Below are 27,785 nucleotides of genomic sequence, written 5' to 3'. Positions count from 1 at the left end.
GCAGGACAAACGAGGTATAATAATACACTTGTGACAGAGTTTTTCCCAATCGTCCAAGCAGTTTTGACATGCACTTTTTGTTATGTCCTTGAGCTGTCTCACCGGATTTTATCTCCTCGATCGTCGCTTAACACCGTCCCTTCATGGGTCTCATTAATCACTGAGGATACACTACAAAAACACACTTTTGTCTATTTTCCCCTATATTTCTTTATTTTCGACCGGTTTCGGCTATTACACCATTTTCAAAACTAACTGATTACATTTAAATCTGAGTAATTTATACCTATGTTGCTTATTCTATCATAAATGATTTGATATACCTGATATACCTTATACCCGGTACCTGCGTTTCATATACCTGTAAAATCCATGAACATAACAAAACTTTCAATATAATGTAGGTTTTGGGATCTGGATTATAGGTTCAGAAGAGGACTATTATTTAAATCAAGTTGTTCGTTGAGGACAATAGAATTGGGATTTTTCTTTGACCTGTTTATTTCCATAGATTCCAACAGATTCATCATTTTCCCTTTTTCGCATGTGTGTAGGATCTTTAAATTATCTTTATCTATTTTATGTTTCGAATTTTGAAGATGTTCGTACATTAACGATTTTTTATCCGAAATGACATGTTCGTGGTACCTTGTATCAAAATTTATCCCAGTTTGGCCTGTATATATGACAGGGGCATTCACCACATTCTATTCGATATATACCAGATCTCTTCCCTTTTTCTAATTTAGGTTTGGCATTAAATAATATGTTTCCTAAATTTCCGTTGGATGTGTAGGATGTTTGTAAACTGAATTTTGAGAGATAATTTTTAATATTTTCGGTGATTCTACCAGCATAATTGATACTTAACATATTTGTGTTCTGGTCTTGTGGAAATTGAGTATAGTTCTTTCATTATTGATTTTTGTTGATATTTCATTATTATGCTGCTAACTAAAGTGGTAGGTATTTTGTTATTAACTGCATTTGTTTAATGATTGCGATTTCACTTCGGAGGTTTTGATCAGAAAGGGGTATTGTGAACGCCCTATGTATCATTGACCTGAATGCAGACAATTTCTGTGAAATCGGGTTAAAAGAGTCAAAAGGTATTGTGCAATCTGTGAATGTGTTTTTTCGGAAAATGTTAAAGTCGAGTTTATCATTGTTTTTGGATATTGTCAGATCTAAAAAATTTATCTCATTGTTCTCTTCTATCTCTACGGTGAATTTGATCTTATCGTGTAGACTATTGAGGAATTTCAAGTAATGAGATATTTGTCTAGTTGAACCATCGAAGCCTACTAATACGTCATCTACATATCTAAACCAGAACACAATATGTTTATGGGAAAGACAGTTATTCAAAATTAGATTAGTCTCAAAATTGTTTAGGAATATATCAGCTAGTAACGGACTTATCGGTGATCCCATCGGTAGGCCTGAGTTCTGTACATAAAATATATTATTAAATTTAAAATAGTTTTGTTTTAAACACGTGTTGAACAGTTCACAGAGTTCACTGTTGACATATGGGCTAGTATCATGTCTATCTAATATGTTTTTAATCAGGGGAAGGCATTCATCTGTTGGAATATTTGGAAACATGTTCTTGATGTCAAACGATACTAATTCAATAGTAGAAAATAGACAAAAGTGTGTTTTTGTAGTGTATCCTCAGTGAACTTGAATTTCCACAAAATAAACAAGTTGTCAATCGAAGAAGTGGTCTCATTAATCTTGGGAACAGAAAAAAACTCCCTTCCGACTTGATTCAGAATCAAGTGATGATTTGAGTCATGATTGATGAGTAACAATGTTTCTTGTAACGCATTTATTCAGTATTTAAACGAAATAAAAAACAAAATTTGTTCAAAACTTGAAAACGGCCTTTGCAATTGCTCCTTTCTTAAGTAGGTCTAGGGCCGTCTGGTATTGATCCAGCCTGAATGTTCCTATTCCCAAATTTTTGAAGTTTAGGTATCTGTAATAACAAAATAGGAATTCAAAATCTACTTTGCCATTAAACATGGGAAGATTATGTCATCTGGTAAGAACACTGCTCGCCCAAACCATCATTATAATACTTGTTTAGTGACTATTTCTTTTTAATAGATCTGACCCCAATTTTACAGTCAGTCATGATCAACAGTAAAAATAGGCCAATTTAAAATTGAGACATTAGTATAGCTCATCTTTTATTGAAGATTAGCTTAAGTTCTTACAGAATGTGAAATTTTTTCAATAAATCTTGACGAAGTGTATTTTTCTAATCAAAAAGAGTGAATTAAAATCCCTCAATTTTAATTTTTTGTTGGTCTGATGGCTGATTGAATGGGATTTGAAGCAACAAGTACTGCTTTAGGAATGTGTACTGTAGACTATTATTCTACTTTTTCGTTAATGTATGTGAATGTATGACTCGTATAACATTGAAAATAAATCTGAATACAAGTGGATCAATGATTACCTGTCGCCCATAGCTTCTATGAGTCCGAGTGAGTTGGGACAAGTAAAACAATTTGTTAGTACTCCCACTATCTTGAGTTCTTTCATAAAAATATCGAATGGCTTGATCCTGAAAAATACACAAAATTAAATAATGTTTATGTTTTTTACGGAAGTATGGAAATACAAGGGTTTTTGTGACTTCCATTGTCTACTATATAAAATGATATGAAATCCCTGAAACAACTAAAAAAAAAAACAAACAATCGAAACGTCGTGAACTAACGTGACTTGGAATCTCTCCACTTTTTATTTTTATTTTCTTTTTTCATTTCTTTATTTTTATTTATTCAATTGTTCTATTTTTACTTGTATTTTATTTAACTATCATTTCATTTCAGGTTTACTTTGGTTAATATAATTGTTATTTTCAGCTATTCATTTTCAATTCTTGACCATGGTCAAGCTTACAAAGGAAGAAACTCACCTCAGTTTCCTGTGCAGAGCGAGAGACAACAACATCATCCCCAAAGGTTTTCTGCTGAAATCGCCAGCCGAGCACTGATAAGGTCTCAAATCAATTATCACCGTTGGAAGAGGTCAACTTTGTTGCAGGATGCCACGAAACGATTTGAAGAGATAAGAAGAGAGACATTGGAAGATGATCATGGACTAATCTTTGCCAAGATTGAAAGCACGTGCTTGAAGATCCGCCAAGACATGGAGAATACCCACAACAGAAAGTGGGGGAAGTTAGTGAGGAAACAATGCCCAAATACAGACCGAAAACAGGACAACTATGAAGCCGCCAACGTCATCAACATGAGTTCCCGCCCGCTCACGGGAATAGAGGAATCCTTGTTGAGGAAAGGCCTGAATTTCGCCATTACGCCAACATCTGTGCCCACTTTGGAGATAATTACTGCACTGAAATCCACCAGTTCCCTTATTGACAAGACCGAGGCAGAAGAGTTCAGATGGAAAATTAGAGAACAGCTGGATTGAGAAACAGTTCCAACATCTAACATCAGCAATGAAGAACGTAGAGCTCTGAACGGCCTACGTAGAGACAACAACAACAACAATCAAGATCCTACCTGCAGATAAAGGAAACGCCACTGTGGTAATGGATACCGTTCTCTACGAAGAGAAGATCGAAGAGATTCTTCAAAAGGGACGATACACAAAGATCGTACGGGACCCTACTGCATCAATCGAAAGGAAGTTGTACCAGATTTTGAAAAAATACCGCACCACAGTAAGCCCCCTCACTTGTATGGACTACCCAAAATCCACAAGAAGGACGTTCCGCTTAGACCGATCATCAGCTCCAGAGATTTGGCTACTCAAAACTTGTCTAGATTTTCACTCCCCTTAATACAACTATTACAAGAAAAAACATTGTCTTTTGTGAAGAATTCAAGGCATTTTGTCGAACTACTAGGGTCAATTGAGGTCACACATGAAGATCAACTAATTAGTTTTGACGTGGAAAGCCTTTACACCAACGTTCCGGTCGAAGAAGCACTCCAAATCATACAGAGAAAGCTATCCGAAGACGGGAACCTAAAAGAGAGAACGAATCTACCTATGGAAGTAATCATGGAATTACTGGGTTGCTGTGTACGAAACTGTTATTTCCAACTGAAGGACGAATTCTTTATACAAGATGAGGGACCGCCAATGGGATCGACACTTTCACCAGTCATAGCCAACATATATATTGAAGAAGCCCACAAGAAACCTCGAGTCTCTTTGAAATATGTTGACGACACCTGCATAATATGGAACCGTGGGAATACTGAACTAGACGCCTGAAACACATCAACAGCGTGAGACCTTTCATCAATTTCACAATGGAGAAGGAAATTCACAACGAATTGCCATTCTTAGACGTTTTGGTGAAGAGGACCGACACTAAGTGGGAAACATCTGTATACCGAAAACCCACTCATACGGGACAGTATCTGAACCACGAATCAAACCACCATCAATCGACTAAAAGAGGAATCATCAAGACTCTATTAGACCGTGCTTTTGGGCTATGTAATACGAAGGAAGGTCTCGAGAAGGAACTAGACATCATCAAAAATGATCTTCAACGGCATGGCTACTCCAAAGCGATGGTAGAAAAGACTTTGGCTAGAAGACAGCAGGAGCCTCGCAAGGAAGAAAAGCCGTCACAACCAGTGCTTGCACTTTCCTACATTAGAGGATTATCGGAGAGGATAAGAAGAATTGGTTCCAAGTACAACATCAGAACCTGCTTCAGACCCGGTAACACTATCCGTAGCAGTCTCACGAAAACCAGGCCACCAAACGCGGACTGCGATTCCTAGAATTGCATTTACCGGATACCCTGTGAGTGCGGAAAATCCTATATTGGTGAAACCAAGAGGCCATTGAATGTTCGCATTGCCGAGCACAAGAAACACACACAGCGAAAGGGAAACCAGCAAATCAGGAATAGCATAGCATGTTTGGACCCAACCCAAGCTGAGATCATACACAGGGAAGAACATTGGTTTAGAAGGAAATTTTTCTTAACATACAGCCATCAGGTAAGGGAAAACTAGAATGAAATGGAAATGATACAAAAAATGAAACCTGACAATCTGGATCGGGCATTTTTTTGGAAATGTGTCCCTGATCAAAATTACCAGAATTGTATGAGCAATCAATTCAAAAAAATAAGTACCTCAATATATTTTCTGTGATGCCTAAAAAATTATAATGCTCGTAAATCTGAGGACAAATGCTCTAGTACCTCTCACAAATCACACTAAAGCTTGTCAATTGTAGGAAGAGCATTCTAAATTTTGATTTTGTCCCGCCCACTTGAAATGCGTTTTTCGAAAAACAGTGGGGGGCAGAGATGATTTTCGAGCTTTGTGGAATGCTATTGTCCAAGCTAGAGAAGGCAACACTCGTTAATTGGTTATGTAATCGTTTAATTGTTAATTTTTCCATAATTACCGCAGAGAAATAATGCTTGATTCAATAATCAATGAATTTGAAACGAATCGTGACATCAGAAAGGATGAAAAAACAGTTTATAGGAAATAAACCCACCTTGCACCTCATCAGTGAATATGTTTCATGTGAATCAATTCGGAATAAATTTACAAGCATTCATTGAGGAACTTATCAAAATTGGGCTCAACCCTGTATATTTGAATCTTACTTGATTTCAGCGTGGGGTGGCGCTACCCCGAAGCAACATAGTTTTCCACCTCTTTCTAACAGAGTAACAGCGTGCTCTATAGCTGGGGCATAGCCACTACAATCAATAACAAGATCAAACAAATAATTAGGATCTGCAGCCTGGTTCTTCTTAAGCTGATCCGGTGTTAATAGTGTGAAACCTGTATCTGAAATAAAACAAGAAGCATTTATTGATGAAAGACATAATGTTTTGCTGAATCCTCAGCTTTTGTAGTTAAACAATAATAATATATTTCACTCATCTCATTCAACATTCATATAATGATATGAAGGTAATACAATAGTATAAAGGCGATACAGCCGTTAAATAATAATTATATGTAATCGATGAACAGAGTGATAAATACACTATTCGAAACAGTGTTTTGAATTATTTCTCCTTCATAGCTTCCACTGTATCACACGTGGTTCTTTTCAGTGCTTCCTCCACCTACGGGTATATAAAAAAGTCATGCAGAGCTAGATGTGGTATGTAGGGTGGATGTGGAAATATCAATAGGAATTCTATGCTTGGGAAAAAATGACTCAACAATCAGAGAATTGTCCTGATGAAGAATCCACCACTTGTTTTTCCACAATTATAGTCATGGAGACTAGCTAGAACTTAGAAATATATTCTTTATTTAATGTATGGCCCGCAGATGATCATGCCTATTTTTAATCTACCATTTTATTATTTATTGTCAGTCTTGGTTTCCTGGTTTCCCAAAGATATTTTTGAGGACAGAGCATTAAAAATTCCTGAACTCAAAAAATTATAATGTCTCTATACTACTCGTACTGTTTTGTTTGTTTTGTTTGCTCTTGGCATAATCTCTGAGTCTCATCAATATATAACTTGTTCGATGAGCATGTATTATATTTTGTTTGGGTTGAATGAAGATTATTTGGCAATATAACTGACAAGGAATATTTTTTCCGAGGAGTACCTGAATTTTGTGAAGCATAAAATGAGTTTTTGATTCATTAACGGTAAGTAACAACATCGAAACTAATTATGTCTCCTTCAGATGTTAAGTTGAAGAGCTCATTGATATGAATGGGAAATAAAAGAGGCCCTAATATCGTTCCTTGTGGTATTCCACAGATAACTTTTTCAAGGTTACTGTTTTAACCATTGACTTTAACACATTGTTTTCTTCCACATCAATTTGAAACATATTCCTTTGAAACCAATTTGTTTGAATCCACGTGACTCACTAGTCGAATGCTTCAGCCAGATCAACAAAGATACAAGTTGAAAGTTTTCTGTCATACAAAGTTTTATATATTCTTGATGACGAGTTCATAAAACTTACTTCAATGTGTGATTTCCTGAAGTTTTGGGAAGCTATACCTTTCATTCTCATCTTTCACTGTTTCAGACAGTTAGGTTAGGTTAGGTCCAAAGTGAGTGGGTCTATTAGACCCTCCACCGCAACCCGCAAGGGTTTATTGTGGCTCACACCTATTCAAACTCGACCATATAAACCCAGCTTCTTAACGAAGCCGATTAGTTTGTATGGTGAGTGATCTTTCAGGTTAGACGGTAAGAGTACGGCTCTGCCGAACTTTAAAAATCTGATTCTGTCCCCAACGGGGCAGGCACAAAGTTTATGCTCTGCTGTTTCATCATTAATGAGATAGTCGGATAGTCAAGGTGCAAGATACCCACCTTGATACCCGTGACAACCTTCCCATATGAGGGTTTTTGTACGTCAGGTACACCTGACGATGCCTTAGATTCAACTGTGCAGGGCTTTTTTCGCTTCTGCTTTTGGTGAATCATCACTTGAGCGCAAACGTTTGCTAACCTGCTCATGGGGGGTTTGTTTCTCCACTTGAGACAGATTCTGCGTACGCCGCTCAAGAATTTGGTGCAAGACGGTTTCATAAGGTACACCGCTCTAGAGGAGACGATTCGGTCGTTTCCTGGCTGCACCACTAAACCTTTTCTTAGGTTCAGTTATTGGATCAGGAGTCGGAGAGTTGAGAAGCTCTCGCTCCTGATCTAAATTCACAGAGAGGTCAGTTGGAGTCGTAACCTCGATATCCATCTACTCTCTAGGGGGGTAATACAACCAGCAGAGTCCATCTCACAAAGACCTGTTTCAGACAGTACTGCCTGATCAAAACAGGATTATGGTCGGTAAACAGAATCTACTTACTCAACTTTTTGATCAACTCCAGTCTAGCAAGGTTTGGTTCCGATACTGTCACATTTCTATGTCCCTGTAAATGAAGTACGCACAACCACAGGTTTCCAATGATACCAGCGCCAGTAACTAGTATTTTCATCCCCACCGTTACAGGACTAATTATATTCCATCCGTGAGCCAGACAAGATAAAGGTTCTGTCAAGGCAGCTGAAAAATAAACAAGTGATCATCGTACCATTATCGTGTTTTCAGATATATGAGTATACGAAGTTAATTATTGAATTCTGAATGATATAAGACAGATATAACATTGAAAAAAGTTAAATTACTATTCGAATACATCTCCTGCTTGCTAAATACAGTTTTGGGCATACTCAAAAACCTGTCTTGTAGCCTCTGAAACGGTACGACCATTGATGCTACTATAGTGTTCGTTGTCGCTGAGAATCATCGATACTATCGTAGCACTTTTTATAAAACTCGTTCTCTAAAAATCATCATAAATAAAAACCATGGGTGTAAAGTCCGGAGAACTGGAAGGCCAACAAACTGATCCTCTGGTCCTCCCCTACGCGCTCGACGCGGTCAGCTAAATCGAGGAAATGAAAAAACTCTTTTGATTCTAAGAAACCCCAGAGACCTGCTGAAGTGAAATTATAAAAAAAATTGGTCCAATGATTCTTGACCAAATAAGACCACACCAAACGTATCATGAGGAATATTTCGCATCTGATTCTCATTACCACATGTCCCGATTGCTAAAATTAGATTCGTCGCATTACAGAATGAATCTTAGGAAATCAGGATTTGCGATGAAATGTCATTCGTTTTTTTTTTGTTCACCAGGCAAAATAAACTGAAGAGGTTGTATTTGAACATCATTCTTCCAAAATGTTTTCAAACACAGCCCACTGGCTGTCAAGTAATCACGATTTGCTTCAAAATAAGCCACCACTTTTAATTTCATTTCTTCGATGTTTTCTTTGACTTACACTTTTTTGGAGAAAAACTTTTTATTTGGCTGAATTCTCTGTAAAATAGTACAGAAGCATCTCAAACCCTTTACAAAAGTTGCATATGATAGAGATTGGTCTGTAATTTTTTATTGGGTACAGTTGATGTTTTCAGGCATATATTTATGATAAGTTTGATAGCAAATATTGCAACCGATTTGTATTATCTTGTTTTAATTTTGAATTCCATATTAAACTTTACAAAATAAGAAAAAGCCGAATAACTTCGTAATTTTTGTTTCTTATATGAAATTAATGACAACCTTTTTGAATTTCAGAATAATATAATACTTACCCTGTTCCAAAGTGATATTGTCCTTCAATTTGAGAACTTGGTCAACCGGTACTAAGGCATAATTGGCCCATCCACCATTTCGAAAGATTCCAATTGTGTTTCTTATTCCTCCCGTGGGACATAATTGAGGCTTTCCAGACCAACAGAAATGACAGCACATACAGGAACTGAAAAAAATTGTTTGTCACTGTGTTAGCGGAAATGCTATGATATTCTTACGAATTTGGGTTAACTGCAACTCTGTCGCCTTTCTGGAGAGTCGTAACAGCTGATCCAATATCTGTAACTGTACCACAGAACTCGTGGCCAAGTGTAAATGTTGTGTCCCGGTTGCATGGAAATTCTCCCTGTAATTGAACAAAATATAATGTTCTAGTTCCTTGTTCCTTGTTGCGTAATTATGACATTTTTAATTCGAGTTCGCGTTTTTTCACAAAGAGCAGACAGTTATAAATATAGGGAGAAGGTACTGTTAATATCTTCCTTTGCTTGAAAACAGGTCTACATGAATCAGTATGACGTAGACTGTGAAGCATACCATGTTGATATTTGTTGCGTCTCCCCATAAGATCACATTATAAGATAGAACAGAATTCACAAGAGCATAGTAAACATCTAACAGTTGTTCTTCACTCAGTATTTTTTTAAGCTGCATTAAGGCATAGAAACTGCTATTGAGTCTTTTACTCACGTAGTCGACTTGAAATTGCCAATTCAATGAGTGGTCGATGTGAATCCTAAAAACTTTGTGGATTCTGAAGGGTATATATTCGTGATATTTATAATAACGTGTATGGGATGTTCCACAGATTTTCTTGGAGAAAACTGTATTAATACTGTTTTTTCTGCATTGACCATAAGTATATTTCTTTGACACCACTTTGAGAAATTCTGACTTATTACATTCAATTTTTCTTGAAGTTCCAAAGGACTGTAGGTTTCTGCGGAAATAGAAGTATCATCGGCAAAAATAACTATCGAAGTAGTGCCGTGATAGTAGTGTTGTGGTAAATCATTTATATGTATAGTAAAAACAATAATGGCCCCAAGACTGAGCCTTGTGGAACTCCAACTTCCAAGTCATAAGTATTCGAGTTTGCAGTATCCCATCCTACGTACATCTTTTGAAATTTCATGTGAGACATAATCCAAGATAGAAATTTGCCTCGAATTCCAATTGCACTAAGTTTCTTAGCCAGTATATGGAAGTTTAATGGAATTATGCACTTTATAGCGTTTTTTTTCATTGCAGATGGTGTAGAAATATAAGAAAAGACAACACAAGGATCCTAGAGTAAAGAAAACATGCAGGCCGCTATAAATTTGTGTTTGCCGGAAGAGTAGATTAAAGGGGCGGCAAAAATTACGGGCTAGTTCATGCTACACTATATCTACATGTTAAAAGTGGGATTTCTTCTCCACAGTTAGGTTGATTCCGTCCTATATTCACGGAGGTTCAAGAAAATGAAATGGTGACCTATCTACAAGATATGAACGCAGTGTTTTTTGTCCTTACTAGGGATAAATTCATAAGTCTAGCATTTAAATATGCAAAACGCATCCATTTACAGTATCCTGAGAGCTGAAATAAACATAACAAAGCAGGAGAAGACTGACTGAAGAAATATAACATTGAAGCCTCAAGACTATATAATACGGATGAAGCCGGTATGTATACGACCTCAAATAAGCCTCCAGAGGTTCTCTCTATAAAGGGAAGAAAATAAGTGGGCATGATTACAAGCGCAGAACACGGACAGTTGACAGCTGTCATTGACTGTTGTAACGCAAATGGTGGATTTCTTCCACTTTTTTCGAGTCTTCAGTCTACTAAACCAATAACAAGTACTCCAGTAAAGGAAGATCAGAAACAAATATTTGAAAAAGCAAGAAAGACTTTCATGAAGTTACTAGACGATGTTTTGACTAAAGCTTCTTAGAAGACTGTTAAAAAGACTACTAACAAAAAGACTGTTAAATCAAAAATCTCTGCTACAAAACATAAGACTGCAAAAGATGAAGGGAGTAAAGAAATTTGATGATGTGAGGTGCATTTTCTGTGGTGAAATGATCAGCCAACGGAAAACTGGATACAATGTCGTATTTGTATTCAGGGGTGTCATGAAGAGTGTTCAGCATTTGAAAATGCTGGAAGAACTCTCTAGAAGGAACACCGAGTCCCTGTGTGTATACAACCGTGAAAGCATGGTCTGTACTGATGAGGAACACTTCAAAACGGTCCGCAGTTGATTCCTTGTTCGAATCAAGCGAAGTCCCACTATTTGTCCTAGAGAGCTCTTGCAAAGTTGTTTCTCTAAAGTGAGAATCTTTGCAATCATGTCTGAGGAGACTTGGATTCCGACACGTTAACAGTCGTAAGGTATTTTTGATAGTCAAATTTACATTACATAAGAAGTTGCTGACTAATAGGACATGTTTCATTTAGAATAACTGTTTTTAATCAACGCAGCAACTTTTCGGGGTTGATTAGACATCTACACTTGTATAGATTCCAATATCAAGTGTACATTTTTCAATATATGTCGAGTTATTAGCTAAAGAAGTAGTTGTTTTCTGTCAGAAAACACATATAAAGGTATAGTCAAAATGCATTTAGGCTTGTCAGTGATTTTATTGTAAATTCTTGGGTAAAAGCTGAAAATAGCAAAACAATCTATTAATTCATAACTTCCGACTCCGAAAACTCTCACATACATTTATAGTTAGTACATACATAAAAAAAATTATTTTCTTATGATTGAACACTACACAATTACTTGTTTACTTCTCCAACTCCTACATAATTCAAAAAGAATATGCTCTCCAGATTCTCCAGATTCTTGAATCTTGAGTGATGAATTCGATTAGAAATATTTTCAATAATTGAATTCTCAATATGCTATATTTGGCCCCAAAAATCACTACAAAAAAATTTCGCATGGATTCGTATCATGGTTCATGAATAACAAAACTCGTTCTTCATCTTGTCTTTTTTCATGTTGAAATGAAAATATATTTTGTCACATCCGAATATGAGCACCTGCTGATCCCATGAATTTTTAATATTAATATTACACAAATGCAAAATTATCATTTGTACAATTTTCTCAGGTGCCCAACATGGTTTTCATCGACTGTATTTTTTTGAGCAGTTTATATGAATAGTTGTTATGTTGAGCAGTGTTTAGACGCTCTGGTTGAGATTGTAGTAGGCAGAAATGTCATTAGTGTCAAATACTTCAGCATTGTAAAAACTGAAACTCCTGGACACCAACATCAAAGGGACCGACGCCAAGTGGGACTACTGTATATAACTATACTGTGCCCAAGCCACGACGCAAAATTCGCCAAGTTGTGATCTGCGAAAGGCCGAGTTTTTGTGAGCGACGCGAAATCTACTGCCCTGGATTCTCCTGCATCCTCTCACAGACAGCGGTACTGTTTTCGACAGATTTTACGTTTCGTCGACGTACGAGTGTTAGTCGATCGTTTACTGAATCAGTGGACTCAAATTAATCCATCACATTTCGAAATTGAAGTCGAAATTTCGAGATTAACATCGAAATTTCAAGATTAAAGTCGAAATTTTGAGTTGAAAGTCGCAATTTTGAGTAAGAGCGATTGAGATACCATCTTCCTTTACAAAGACACCATCTATGGGAAAACAGAGAACTACCATAGGCCCCATTAGTAGTACTAGGCTGAACAAAAATTTTGTCTGACCTTGTTACATAGTTACATAGGCACTGGATATATGGAAAAATCATTTTTCCACCTCAGAATAAGTTACTGAACCTGCTACTGTAACTCCGAATCGATTGAACGAAGACGATGATGAACATTACTGGAGTTTAACACGAAACCGTTATTTTTAACACATCGAAACGTGTTTCAATCCAAATATTGACAGTTGGCGATTACTCTTAAACCTATGATTCATTTACAGTCATTAGGTGTGAATTAAAATACCTGTATTATATGCAGATCAGTTCCACAAATTCCAGAAAACGCCACTTTGATCAGGACATCTGTTGGTGTGGCCACCTGTGGAATAGGAATTTGTACCAATTCCAGTTTCAGATTTTTTTCTGTGAATCTCACGGCTTCCATGTTGCTGGCCAAGTTCAATATGAACAGAATAACAAGTTTCGTGGAACAGATAAAATGTTAAATACATGTTTTGTATTATGCAATGTTATTCCAAGACTGATAAGCATACTTTAGAGTTCGAATGTTGGAGATTCCAGTTTTAATATTTACCGAAAATTCAAAATGGAAATGTAGAGAGTAGGCCAAACTGGGCACTTTAAAAGGGAAACTCCTGTTTTCAAACTAGATAGATGAAAACTAATAACTGTGTCTGGGGGTTACATTTTATTACAAACTCAATGATGAAAACCGCATATCGATATCTATCAATCACACGTTAAAAGGTAAGACTTCGTTAATCCTTAGCTCGCACAAGTTTCGACTGCTGAGGGTTGTCGTTCGTAGGGGTGCGACAGCTGGTTAACAGAAAAACAGATTTTAAACAGATTTAAACAGATCATCGTTTTTGAGTTACAGCATGTTTTAAAACTGCTTTTGAAAAAAAAGCGGATGGATATAAAAGCTTAAAAATTGTTTGGACATGAAGTAGGTCGGAATCAGAAAACTAAAATCGCAATTAATCATGAACCATAACCAAACTTTTACGGTTCTAGGCAGGCTGTATTTTTTGTTACATGTCATCTACTTATGTCGATAACATAACATAGCCAAATATACCGAAATTTATTGAGAATTACAGTATTTATCCCAAAAGTGGGTGAGTACCAAGAAATTGTATATAATATCATCAAATAATATTTGTAAATATTCTCATCTTGCCATATTAGCTCTCCGTTTCAAATTACTGAAACCACAATAGTTCTTTCAATCTCTGTTTGAAAAAAATATGTTTTTCCGTTACCCAGCTGTCGCCTCTCACGAACAACAACCCTCAGAAGTCGAAACCTGTGCGGGCTAAGGATTAATGAGGTCTTATCTTTCGATTTCTGATTATTAAACAAACTTTTGGTCAGATGCAGATTCATTTGTGACTTGTACAGCAACACACTATACAAAGTCCACAATGAAGTTAAACTGATACAAATTTTCCGATGATATGTTGAGTATCAACAATTTACAAGAAAACTTGTTGCAAAAAAAAATTTGTTGCAACGTTAATGTTGTCCTGTGATGTTCTCAAAGGAGTTGGACAAAAGTACATCTCTGCGACATCACTACCACATTCTGGCGACTTATACGGTACCTCATACGTGTAGGTCATTTCACAAAAGTTTAATGCAAAAACTAATATAAAAATTATGAAAATAAGTTGAAATGTCCAACCGAAATTTCGGCAGATATAATAATGATAATAATAATAATAATAATCAGAAATACTCGAGGGTATAACTGTGGCACCCCCGGAAACCGGAGGCACAAGGTCAACCATTTGTTTTATATGGATGATCTTAAACTTTATGCTTCTGGAGAGAAAGATCTCCATCAGTCCTTGAGGGTGGAGTACACGCGTGCTATCGGTATGAAATTCGGGATAGACAAATTTGCAATGGTCCATCTGAAAAGAGGACGATGCGGGGACTAGGGAGAGGATGTGTAGCTCGTAGATGGAAGCATCCTACACCATCTGGATGCCGGAGAGACGTGTACTTACCTCGGGGTGGAACAACGCCACTCACAAGAGATAACAGCAGCGAAGTATCAAGTATCAGCGGCAAGTATCAGCACAAACTTCGACAGATCTGGTCATCGGAACTGTCGGGGAAGAACAAAGTTGCTGCAACAAATATGCTTCTCGTTCCAATCTTACTCTACTCTTTTGGAGTAGTGAAGTGGACTCGGGAGTAAACTCAACGTGAAGACCCGAAAAATGCTGCATCTCTATAGGAGTTTGCATTCCAAATCGTCCGTTCCACGGTTGTACTTCCCCCGACAACAGGAGGCTGTAGACTTTTGAGTTTGGAGTGTCTACATGACAGAATGGTACTGGATACAGCCTGTAACGTCATCAGGAGTTCGGATCCCCTTCTCTGTATGGTCCGTGACCATGAGAGAGTAGGAATTGGAGCATTTCTCTTTAGGGCAGCTGCCCGAGCAGCTGATGAACTCGATATATTTTTCGACTCTGAACGAGGTGACCACAACTCTGTCACCGAGTTGGAATCCGTTCAGCAAAAAGCTCAGATAAAATCCGCAGAGATCACCTTACTTCTGCGGAAACACAAGGATAAGCCAATGTATGGGGTCTTCTTCAATAACATTGGAGACCTTGGCTTATCAAAGCGTCTGACGTTCGCTTTTCTCAGGTCGAGTGGGCTGAAGTCGAAAACTGAGGGGTTCATTATGGTTTGCCAGGATGGTGTCTTTAACACCTTAGTCTACCGCAGTTCCTGACACAAGGTGCAGGGCCTGCCGCGAGGTGCCCAAGCACTTGCTATCGGCATGTTCAGCATATGCGGTTTTGGCCTATATCCATCGACATAACGCGGCCCTAAGGGTGCTATATTACCATTTACGGTACTCTTGACGAGACACCGGTGTTGCCCTACGCTCCGGGGGATATTGAATCAGTTGTGGGTAACAAGAAGTGCCGAATTTATTGGAACTATTCGTTCCCTACCCTCAGGCTCAGACAAGCTAATAAGCCTCCTGTAGTCCTTCTCGACCACCAGAGCAAAACGATATTTGTCGTGGAGTTTTCATCTCCTGGCGAGACGAATATCGTCAGAAAAGAGGAGGAAAAACGGATAAAATATTGAGATTTTCTCTTCGAACTCCGCAAACTCTATCCAGATCACTCTGTCAATATGGTTGTTCTGATTATTGGAGTCCTTGGTGGAATGATGTCCTCTCTACTCTCGGATCTTGAAATCATGCCGGCTTGCCGCACTAAGGCAGACATCTTAGCCGCACAGATGCAGAAGGCTGTCATTCTTGGCTCACTGCGCTTGCTCAGGGCACATGACTCTCGCACCCAATGATCACTTCCCCACGGTGTGGGGAGTGGTCATTGGTTGATAATGCTGGCGCGCCCTCCCGAATGTATCGGGGCTTCGGGTGATAGGGCCTGACCAGCGCACACTACGCGCTGTAGTTACATACAAATATTTAAATAAATCACAGAGCTAGTTGCTGATTTAACAAAAAGCAAAGTTCAACTCAGATATTACAAGTGCTACTGAGTAGTTCTTTCACTCAACCTTGGTCTATATATATATATATATATATATATATATATATAATGATTATTAGTATAGTGTAGTTTAAAATTTTCTTTTAAATGGAGACCTATCTGAAAAATAGTCATTAGCCTTATAGTAATGGAAAATTATATCTTCCAACGGATGCTCAGTTGGATATCCGCTTGAAAAAGAAGAGTAAGAATTTTAGGTAAACTGATGACCTTTTGACGGTTAGTTAACAAAAACGGCGCCGCCTTATCAGAGTTATCAAAACAACTGAAATGAATATTTCTGTGATTAACTCTTGTTGTAGATATGCAACAAAGTCTACATTCCAATTATAATTTCGGTTATATGACCATTAATGCTAGTTGTTGTGAACTGGATTGTCTGCTTCAGTTCAAAACTTGTAATGCTGGTTGGCTATCGGCAGATCTTGCGTTTCGTCCACGTAAAGGGGTTGGTCGATTGTTTATTGAACCAGTGGACTCAAATTTATCCACCACATTGCGATCATTCCTCTTGATAGGACGATTATGGAGACCGTGAAATGGGCCAAGCGCGCGGTACGTTGCCCAAACAGATAAATTGATAAAACAATTGCACGTGTTGTTGACTGCTAAATCCGTAATTTAGCAAAACAGACTGGGTAAATGACAACTAATTTGATAGATGTAGCTTCAACAAGATATCCGTTATCAATTATCAACTTTCGAAAGTCTCTGTTGGGAGACCATATACATGGAGTGAGTCGTACATTGTGTTGAAAATTGATCGTTCTCCAAAAGGTGGCACGCATGGTGGAATTGGTTTTCTTCAGTTGAAAACTTCTTCAATGTTCAGAGATTCTCATTTTGAACTTTTTTGAAATCCTTTCTACATACACTTTTCACATGTTCCCCATGTTGGGTTTGAAAGAAATGATCACATTTAACTGAGTACATGTATATTTTGAGGTATTTTGCCTTTCCACAGGAACACCTTTATCAAAATCAAAGTTACTGCTAAAGTTTCCTAAAGTCTATTTTCTACAAAAAAGTTTGTAACTGAAGGGAACCTTTGTGTTTGTTCTAGACACCTCATTTGTTTCGATCTCAATTACTTTTTACTTTCTTCAGTTTTCCCGCATTTTCAATTCTCATGGTGATTTCCACATTGCGCATGGGGTCTTTCACCCCGTGTGGTCACCTGGATCTACACTGCAATAATAAGACCTATGTTAACGTACGGAGCCATTGTATGGGGACCAAAAGTTCTACAAGCCATCTAAAAATTATATCAAATACAGCGACTAGCTTGTTTAAACATCACAGGAGCCATGAGAACAAAACCAACCGCGGCAAAGGAATTAATCGCGGGTCTGACCCCTCTGGATCTGTACGTTAAGGAGGTTGTGTTAATGGCCATGTTACGATTGTGCACGGCTGGTGTAAACCTCGAAGTAGAAATGGGTCAATTGAGGCTGGGCCTATGGCGAGAAGCGCTTACTGCGCAACCCCTGCTGCAGGCAACCAGTGATGCAATTGAACCCAGGTTTGTGTTCAATAGACCCTACAAAATATAAATAAAACATAACACAGAGTCCCATGCTACGAATACAATACGCATAGACAGACAGCTCAATAACCTAAGAAGACTCAGGATGTGGAGTGTACTCCAGATCACTAAGCCTAAGGATTTAGTGGGGAATGGGAAAAAATACCAGCGTGATCAATCGCCACAAAAGAAATAACCAGGAAAGGAATTTCTGTCAAAAACATAACAATCTGCACTGACAGCAGACAAGCCCTATTAGCCTTGAACAGATGTGTTACCTCATCAGGACTAGTACTGGAGTGGCACCGAGATTTAGCCATAGCCTCGGTGGATAATCTTGAAGTGGGTTGAAGGGCACGACAGGAGTAAAGGTAATCGCATTGCGAACTCTTTAGCCAAGGAAGCGGCTGGACTAAGAATTTTAGGACCCAGTGGCACCTACGGCCTGATGACTTTGACAATTGCGGAACTAACCAAATGTTACATGCTCAATCCTTAAAGAGATGGGATGGAATCAAAGGATGCAACCTTGCCAGAATCACCCTGGGCGACCCTGAGAAGCTGGCACCGAAGAAATATCTGGCGATGACCAGGAAAAACCTACGCTTGACAGTAGGATTTCTGACTGGCTACTGACAACTAAGGAAACACCTCCATAATATGGGGCTAGTGGACACACTTTTATGCAGGATGTGTGAACAGGAAGATGAGACCGTTAGGCATGTCCTATGTGAGTGCCCGGAGTTATCCTCAATAAGAGAGTGTGTGTTTGGCGAGTCTTGGCCTACACCTGTCGATATAAACGAGATGTCTCCCAGTGACTGTCCACCTTCCTGGAAAGGACAGGATGGACGATAACCAAGGAGGACAATTCCTCGGGAGATGTACAATGGTTCACATATACAGATTCCACATTGCATAAATTCAATCCTTTTCTATTGAAACTTTGATTCTTCACACTTTTTGGCATTATCACTATGGAGTTGATTCGAGTACGCTTCCTTTCAAATGATTGTATACCTACTCCCTCATTTTTGTGACCTCTTTGACTTTAATTTTCTGGTGATTGAGAAGTCAGATGGGGGAATTGAAAAACAGTAAATATTATATTGTCATTTTATTTTGTCATTAAGTAGGCTGTTATTCATTACAGCAAGCAGTTCAATAAATACTCTCCATATCAAATACATCAATTCACAATCATTTTTGGATATAACAGTCAAACAGGTAACTCATCGTTATAATAATCAATGTGATTCTTTTACACAACATTTTTAATATAAAATACTATTTCTTAGACGTTTACCTCTAATACATGCATCAGTCTATTACATCAAACAGTTTATTTTCTTAATTGAAAAAATAATGCTGTCAAATACAAATTTCACTTATGAACTAAATACAAAGAAATGACACAGCGTCTTTTTTACATTCCATCGTTTATTATATTTATTTACCGAGTTAGGATATCTGAGTAAAGTAAATATTTTTAACGGGTTAGTAAATACAATAAAATGGGACTTCACCATCGCACTTCGAATCTTTGTACAATTAAAAGTAGTCAGTCGTAGTCATGTTTGGTACTCATGTTTGAGAGCTTTGTAAGAGCACATCTACCATCTGTGACAGTTACTTTTCATTCAACTGTATCTTTCATTCAGGTAGATGTGTGGTGTTTTTCAATCTTCGGTAGAAATTTGCGTACTTGCGCTGGAGAACGATCCACGTGCCTCCCCACTAATACAACTATCTGGCACAGTGATAAAATTACATTTTTTATAACTCGTCCAATTTGTATTACAGACCCTTTTGAGGATGCTTTTCCTCTCTGTTTCTTGTTTACAGGTCACAACAACCTCTGGAACCACCCGGTGGTCAATGAAAGGATCATTGGAATGTTGATCTTCCAAATCTTCATTGATGTCCTCAATGTTAACTTGTTTCATGACGGATGGTTTCCTAGGCCTACTTATGATATCTAAGTTTGGCTTTGTGAAACTGAAGAGCTTACAAATTTCCATTTTAACCCTTTTGTTTCTGTAACCGAACAAGAAAGGCGAGATTATGTTGGAAAATACCAGTAGTACTAGCGACAGATAGTTGAAAATCTGGCTGGTTTCCACCCTGATACACTTAGAACATAGAATTAAGGTTATCCCGTACGGGACGTAACATACTAATACCAAAAATATCACTAGCACGCTGATTTTGGCTGCTCTAGTTTCTTCTCGGTACCTGAACACTGACGCGTTAGAAATTTTGTGTTTCAATGTACTGATAAAACTACTCGAACTGCGATCACTGGAAGTCCTGTTCACTTTGCTCCTATTCCTATCATCTACCTTAAATTCCTTCTCCAACGTAGAGAGGTTGGGAGCAGAGTGGACTTTTGGCAAAGCGTCTCTGCCCTTGTCAGGACTAGAACTAATTGGAATGGAAACTTGGATGGTGTCTATATTGGGATTCAGAGGAGCAGAAGCAGATCTGCGCATCCTCTCGCTGTTCTGATGCGCAGCCGTATAAATGCACACGTAAATAATACAGATGGCGACGAACGGCGCCAAAATCACTAGGAAGAAGTAACCGAAAGCGTACACAGTGTTCAATACTTTCACCGTTTCACTAACTGGCGGACGATTCCTACAAAAATGCCACACGCTGCTATCGCTGTACGTCACTGAACTCAAGATGGCGCAGAACAGTGCAACGAACCAACTGATTCCGATCAGAATGCTCGACTTGCACCGGTTGATGTAGAAGTGGTACCTCAAGGAATGTATAACTCCGAAATACTGATTGATGCCGATGAGAAGGATGCTGAAGATGGAAGCCGTGCAAACGAAACTGGTGGTGCTTTGAGCGAAATAGCATAAGAGGTTGGTAGTGTTGTGGCTTGTAGAGGGCGGCACCAGGCCAGAGATGACGTTGGTGGTTTCGATGATTTCGACGGTGTTTGTGGTCGGATCACCGTGGATTTCCTCCTGTATGATGACATTGTCGAACTGGGTGATTGATGATGTATTGATTCGAGTCGATAGTTCCTGATAGGAGTGAGTTTCCTGGTCGACCAGGAGCAGCGGAATCAGGAGAATGCTGGACAACAAGTTGGTTATCAGGAGGTTGATGACGAATCTGTAAAAGAGAATAAATATTTGAAATGATAGTGATGAACTCCATTGAAGAAGATACTTTGATGAGTAGATACTGTGGCGAGTTTTTTCAACCGGACAGTTCAATAATCATACTACTGAAAGCCAAGGAAAATGAAAGAAACTACTAACGGAATTGAAAAAACTACAACACAAAAATGCACTCGAACACATTATTTACTTTGTGCTGGCAGACTTGACAGCTAAAGCTCTTAGAAATCGGAAACAATTTATACAATTCACGTTTATCGCAATTTATTAGTACTAATTATCTCTTGAATGTTGAGTTGAAAGCATTCTAGGAAACGACCAAAACGTGTGAAGTAGCTGTATATTGATACTAGTATTTCTCAGATAAGGTTAAATGCACGTACATTTTCAATTAAACTAATTTGGATAGTCCTGGGTTTACTTGAGGTTAATATTTTTTGTTTGCTAAGGTGAATATTACTGGAGGATTTTTTTTCCCAACACCAAATCGTTATTTTTTAACACCTCGACACGTGTTTCGATCATCAAGTGATCATCTTCAAAGAGGAAGATTAAAACTAGAAACTAACGCGAAGCTAACCCTATTTATGCTATATAGATATCCCATACAGGTAAACCATCCAGGTGTACCACCCATACAGGTATACCGACCTAAATTAATTTCACAATTTTTCCTTATCTATTATTTTACAATATATGTTGAACTGTTATAGCTGCATCTAAAACAATTTTCAGCTATATAAAAATTAATTTCACAGTATTGCCTATCTCAATTTATTTTTACAATATGTCTTTATGTAATAATCAGTAAACCCAACAATATTATTTTAATAACAAGCTATATAGTATGCTCTTTGGTATAGGTGGTATAGGTATTGTGTTTACTCATTTCCACACTCTCATAGGCATCTAGTTGCCTGTTGTTGTTAACTTGTCTAACTAATTTTAATGAACTGAAGTCTATGGAATGGTTTTGTTGCAAAATATGATGGGCGACTGCTGATTTTTCAGGTCTTCCATATTATAAGTGTGCTATGTGTTTCCTTATGTCTTACTTTAATAGATCTTTTTGTCTGTCCATAATATTTTGCATCGCGGTCCTTAGATTCAATTTCGTAAATTCCAGACTTTTTCGAATTCTCGACTTTGTCTTTTGGACTTCCCAAAAGGCTCTGTAGTGTATGACTTATTTTAAGGTGAATTAAATAAATGATCTGAATTTTCTAGTTTTAGTTACACAAATTCCAAGACTGGGATTAAGAACTATTTGGAATTCCCTCAGAGACGAGGAAAAATATGAAAAACCAGTGGGAAAAGAAACACGAACTCAAAACCATTTTGATTTTTTGCAGGGATAAATTTTCAAAGAATTGTCCATGTATATATTAGAGACTTCCCAAACCCCATTCATATCTCAAAAATTGTGTCCACCAAATAACAGTGAAACAGGAAACTTACATATGCAAATAATTATATCACCTACAATCGTTTATGTCTAAAGTTCAAAGATAATTTTATTTTGATCAGATTAGAGATAGAATTTCAAGCGACATGATTACATTAGTAAATAATAGTGCGGATCAGATACATTAAAGAATAATAAGGAGCGATTATTTGTAACTAAACTATTTGGACTTCTATAAAAACCACTATTCTCTGACGAAAATAAAGAAATCATGTCTGTAACATTGTTTGTTGGAACCAATGATAAGAAATAATAATAGCAAAAAATTGTATTATGGAAGATATCAGTTTTTAGTAGGCTTAAACTTCATGAATTGGTCGAGATAATACTCATCAAGGTAATCAAATCGAACAAGCTGAAAAATTTGAGGGGTTATTGAAATGATAAGTGAATTTCAAGATACAATCAAAATATATTATCAAGATCATCATCAGATTCTACGACGAACATATATTGAATTTTGCTTAGAAAATTTTGAACTGACAACGATTGAAGTGCTAAATCTTCTCAATATATCAGTTACATAGATAGTAAAAGTAGAGGACCCAAAACAGATCCTCGCGACCTACCATGAGTTAAATCTACTCATGGCATCGATGACAGTACGCTCATTTGATTCAAACCCAGCCATAGGTATCTTGTTCAATTTTGAAAGAGGTATATTTTTAGAGGAGGTCAATTTCTGGGAAAGAAAGGTTTTGACTTTCCACTTCTCCATATTCAAACATAAAGTCGTTCGGATATGAATGAATTGAGTACTTCAACTTGTAATGTTATCCAGATTGTTGCTATGAGGAAATATGACAAGTGTCTCATTCCGAAACATCGATGTCCACCACTGGACTATGACAGTGAAATTTTATGTCTCTTTTACATACTATGTACAGTACAAACTGAAAAGGAAAATCTGATTTTTGTATCATTCAATGTTCATATAAAAGTGGTTGTTTCGAAAATATTGTTTTTTCTTGTAATTCAATGTTCATATGGAAGTATTTTTTCAAGGTCGAAACACAAGCACTACAGGAAAATCCTTAAAGCGCTATGGTGATTTACGGTTTCGACATTGTTTTGTCTTCCTGTTTGTATTTGAAATCAACTTCATGATCTACACATCTTTATAGAAAGTTTATTTAGAAATTAATTTTTTTTCCTTCCTTTGAAAGGAAAAAATACAATAATAAAGATGGGAAAGTAGAGACCCAAAACATTTTCATTTTCAGAAGATATTTTTTCATGAAATGGATATAATCGAAAAAAAAAAAGAATGTAATTAATATACTCCTGCCATCAAATTGAATATAATTATTCTAATGACAATTTAAAACTCTGAATACCAATTCTTACCTATTAGGAACTGTCCGCAGGCTTCGTTTTCGGCAAAATATGACGAGTAGGAGAAAATTTGCTGTAACGGCAATGACTGAAGATGTCACGAGCCCAATGGTAATGAGCCAATGGTAGTTAGAATCCATTTATTGCCTGGAAGTAAAAAAAGTATGATTATATTAAAAAAAAACGTGAAACCAATTCGATACGGAATAATATTCGAATATGAAATGATGTCAAAATCATAAATAAACGGAGCAGTTTTTAAGGTATTCAAATTTATACATAAAGCTGGACTTTTTCCAACTTTTGTTTTTTGTTTTATTACAGATTGTTTCCTGGAATAAAATATCAATATGAATGAATTAAAAAATCACTAATGAGTGGTGTTTTAAGTTGTTTTCATTTGGTATACAGTTTTTGACGTGTGAAACGCGGTTTAATTTTCTCCTTCAATGAATTTGGTACATGTTTTTTCAACATGTTAATTTTTAAAAATATATGAGCAATTAGGTTCAACGAACTAGCGATAAATCATTTACTGGTTGTTTCAAAAGTTTTGTCTGTTTCAATATAATGTGTTTTTGAAGCTCCATAATATCTCAATAAATGAATAAATATATAAATATTTATTCTACTATGTCGTGGTTATCGATACAGAATTTTGTACTCTATTCATTAGAGCTGCTTTTTTCCAAATTTGCATATTTCAAATTGAACCGAAGCGCTGCCGAAAAAGCTCAAGAAAATAACCAAGCATTTGACAATGATAGTGTTAACTTTCGCACTGTTCGACGTTGGTTGGCGAAATTTCGTTCGTTAATGCAACATCCTTAACGTAAAGGTCCTCTGGCATTAATGGCCATGGTTCGATTGCGCAGGGCTGGAGTAAACGCCATAGGCTGGGCCTATGGCGAGAAGCGCTTACTGCGCAACCTCTGCTGCAAGCAACCAGTGATGCAATTGAACCCAGGTCCAAACAGAACTGGTTGGTGTCTCAATCACCACAAAAGAAATGACCAGGAAATGAATTTCTGGAAAAAAACTAACAATCTGCACTGTCAGCAGACAAGCCTTATTAGCCTTGAACAGACAACGTGTAACCTCAGGGCTAGTTCTAGAGTGTCACCAAGATTTAGCCAAAGCCTCGGTAAATACTAACATTATCCTGAGGTGAGTTTAAAGGCACGACAGGAGGCACCAGAAATTGTCACGTTTCGAGGTATGTTCTTCTTTGCTTTTGCGCAACCAAAACGATCCTTTTTTGGACTTAATCGTCACGTGTGATGAAAAGTGGATCCTCTACAACAGAAGAAAATCAGGACCAGTGGTTGGCTGTAACGTGCCTCGATCTTAGTGAAAAAGGGTGTTACATTATTGAAGCTGGAATTTCAATGGCGGGGCTCATCGGAGAGAGGTGCTGGGTAAAAGAATTTTCAACTGAGAATTGTATAATATATCCTCTTCGACAATGTAGACGAATGTGAAGGTGATCACAACAAGCTTGTGGCCCAGACGTGTACTTTTGGTTTAAAGTGATAAGGTAGGCAACCTTAGTTGGTCGCAAACTAATGAATTCATCACAGTTTTCCCTTCAGCATCCAAGTTGTACCCTTTATTGACTGTGGCAGATTCAGTTTGGTTCCTGGGTTCTATGTCTGGTACGAATAAATGAGGAAAGATCTGACTTGCCATGAGTATACGAATAGCCAAGCTGAGCTGCCAGGTTCTTTGTAAGTGGTTCAGCAACAGTAGCACTAATTCCCAAAGATAGCCCACTCCTGGAGTGGTATAAACGTCACCCTTCCAACAATGATGACCTTACAGGATGATTTCTGTTGTAGGCTGCCGGAGGCAGAATAAGGAAGATTGAGGATGGAAAAAAAAGATCTGGAAGGAGAATTCGGTCGAATTGGCATGTTCTTTTGTTTCTACCCGATAAAAGGATCCTTACCGTAGATGATGGATGGTCTTATTAGATTACATTGTGAAAATCGAGGTATATTACGAATATTACCACGGCTGTGGGTATGTTATACCTCCAGATAACAATTAATAATATTTACTTGTGTTTTCTATTTTGGTTCCTAGAATTCACAAATGTGTTGAGCTGAAACACCTACTCAGGAAAAGACAAACAAAACTTCGGCTTGAATGGAATAAAAAGTGAACCTTTTGTAAGATTGGAAACAATACTGGATAGTTGACTAATTCACTATACTGCAATCACTCAATACAATGTCACAAGCTGTTGATTCTGTATCTTCTTTCGTATTTGATGCTCTTATCATGCTAAAAGACTGTTCATCATTTTGGTCTTCCCATTTAGGACTTCCCAGAACTAATTAGTAGGTTTATCTTAGTTTCTAAATGTATTAGATTCGTGTCTGTAACACAAGCTTGGCTTAGATAGCCAAGATACTTCATAGATGTAATTTGTAGTTCTGTAAAATAAGGTGTGATGGTATATATTTTATATTAATCTGAATTGAATAAATTTTGATCTGATTTGATTTTGGTTTGTTTCCCTTGAAGATTAGCATTTTTGTCTCGAAGTTGAGCTTATCTGATTACCTTAAAGGACATGAAATTTGAAACAAGAAATGATCAACTGAAGGAATGAATATTTATACAGGGTGATTGCTATGAATTTATTGTACAGAGGAATTGTACTTATCACCAGTATTGAATGCAACTCATTTATTGGTAGGTATATATTTTGTGTAATATTAGAATGAATATACTGAAATAATAAACGTTTATCTGGTATCTGTAGAGTAGGGAGGGTGAGTGTAGACTCACAGCATTTAGGCCACATGTGACCCTTTGTACATCCTCCCGAGGAGTTGTCCTCCTAGGTCATCGTCCACCCTGTCCTTTCCAGGAAGGTCAGCAGGTTACTAGGAGACATCTCCATTATATTGGCAGGTGAGGGCCAAGACTCGCCGGACACACACTCTCTTTGGCAACCTTGAGGTGTCTTACGGTGGCCTCCGCGAAGGTTTTGGAAGCTGCAGCGATATTATTATCGTTGCGCGGCTTCTTCAACCTTCTTGTAGGTGCACAAGTGATGGAGCTTTTCTGCAGGGGCATCCGGTTCCTTGCCTTTATTCAAGGTGGAGGTCTTGGCACTCGCCGCAGAAAGTGCTCTTGCTGTTGGAGGTGATCTGATATGTCCAGCCGAATTCCAAGCGGTAGATTGGGGTGGACATTTCTGTTCATCCCCAGCCACTGCCTTAGATTAAGGTGAGCACTTCTGTCCAGCCGCGGGATTGGGTTTAGTGTTTGTTGTTTCTGTTTTTGAGTTGTTTCATTCATGTGTGTTCCCACGAGTAGCAAGGGAAGAGTTGGTCACCTCTAGCAGAGCCCCGCATTACCAGAGATAGGCTGATTACAATGAGGTTTCGCCCAGTTTCCCAAGGGAATCGTTCGTGACCGCATATCACCCTGCAGCCATTCAGCTGTCGGCACGATTCCTTACACCTTAGCTTGGGCAGGCTGGTCTACGGTGGTATGTTTTGCAAAGGCTTTTGAGGGGTTTAAGTTCCCCTCACCCTATTTATTTCTGCCACTGACCAGAAGTCCGGCGACCCCTTCCGTAAGGCCACATTGGCTTCCCGAACAGGGCCTCCAGTCCCCTGGTTGTTCCCCTATCCGCCACCTGGGGAATGGCTCCAACCAGGTACTTTTCGAAGGAGAAAACACACCGAAAAAGACCATGCGTGGTCAGCGGTTGGTGGAATTCACTTAAACGTTCTGCAACCGGGGCAATTTATCACAGCAGAGTTTTATTGTGAGGTAATCGGCGAAATGTATCGTAAACTGAGTTAACAGCAGGTCCAGTCCTGCTTCACGACATCGCCCGTCCGCACGTTTCTTAAATCACTGTCCGAAAACTGAACGAATTGAGCGTCAAAGTTCTGTCTCACCCAACATACTTCTCAGACATTTCGCCAATCGGCCACCA

General features: G+C 37.9%; 2 protein-coding genes across 6 annotated transcripts in view; both read right to left on the bottom strand.

Moving 5' to 3' along the window:
• Positions 1-1,819: 1,819 nt before the first annotated feature.
• LOC111512234 (D-altritol 5-dehydrogenase) lies at positions 1,820-13,269 on the bottom strand. The gene is made up of 7 exons (XM_023168331.2): positions 13,089-13,269; positions 9,339-9,466; positions 9,120-9,286; positions 7,821-8,018; positions 5,633-5,819; positions 2,471-2,578; positions 1,820-1,984 (listed from the first exon to the last, which is right to left on the bottom strand). The coding sequence occupies exons 1-7, from the start codon at positions 13,227-13,229 to the stop codon at positions 1,873-1,875; spliced, it is 1,041 nt and encodes a 346-aa protein (XP_023024099.1). The 5' UTR covers positions 13,230-13,269; the 3' UTR covers positions 1,820-1,872.
• A 5,717-nt stretch (positions 13,270-18,986) lies between these two features.
• LOC111512232 (uncharacterized) overlaps positions 18,987-27,785 on the bottom strand; it is a 159,614-nt gene continuing 150,815 nt past the window's right edge. For all 5 annotated transcript variants that reach the window (XM_074169573.1, XM_074169677.1, XM_074169627.1 and 2 more), the window contains 2 exons: positions 23,837-23,971; positions 18,987-21,016 (listed from right to left, as the gene is read on the bottom strand). In XM_074169573.1, coding sequence (XP_074025674.1) covers positions 19,564-21,016; positions 23,837-23,964 — 1,581 coding nt within the window. In that variant the 5' untranslated portion in view covers positions 23,965-23,971 and the 3' untranslated portion in view covers positions 18,987-19,563. The remainder of the gene's footprint in view (positions 21,017-23,836; positions 23,972-27,785) is intronic.

This window comes from Leptinotarsa decemlineata, unplaced genomic scaffold, assembly GCF_025532065.1.
Source record: "Leptinotarsa decemlineata unplaced genomic scaffold, Ldec_3_MD MMD2_P_RNA_scaffold_1, whole genome shotgun sequence".
Classification (NCBI taxonomy): domain Eukaryota; kingdom Metazoa; phylum Arthropoda; class Insecta; order Coleoptera; family Chrysomelidae; genus Leptinotarsa; species Leptinotarsa decemlineata.
Note: the sequence above shows the minus strand (reverse complement) of the source record. Positions and strands in the feature narration are given on the sequence as shown.

What these genes read in the sequence shown, in the direction of transcription:
- LOC111512234 (XM_023168331.2), bottom strand. Translation starts at nt 13,229, where the DNA reads ATGGAAGCCGTGAGATTCACAGAAAAAAATCTGAAACTGGAATTGGTA. An exon ending in GTTGCAGTTAACCCAAATTC is followed by an intron (nt 9,287 to 9,338) that starts GTAAGAATATCA and finishes AATTTTTTTCAG; the next exon opens with TTCCTGTATGTGCTGTCATT. An exon ending in GGAGTTGATCAAAAAGTTGA is followed by an intron (nt 5,820 to 7,820) that starts GTAAGTAGATTC and finishes GTTTTATTTCAG; the next exon opens with ATACAGGTTTCACACTATTA.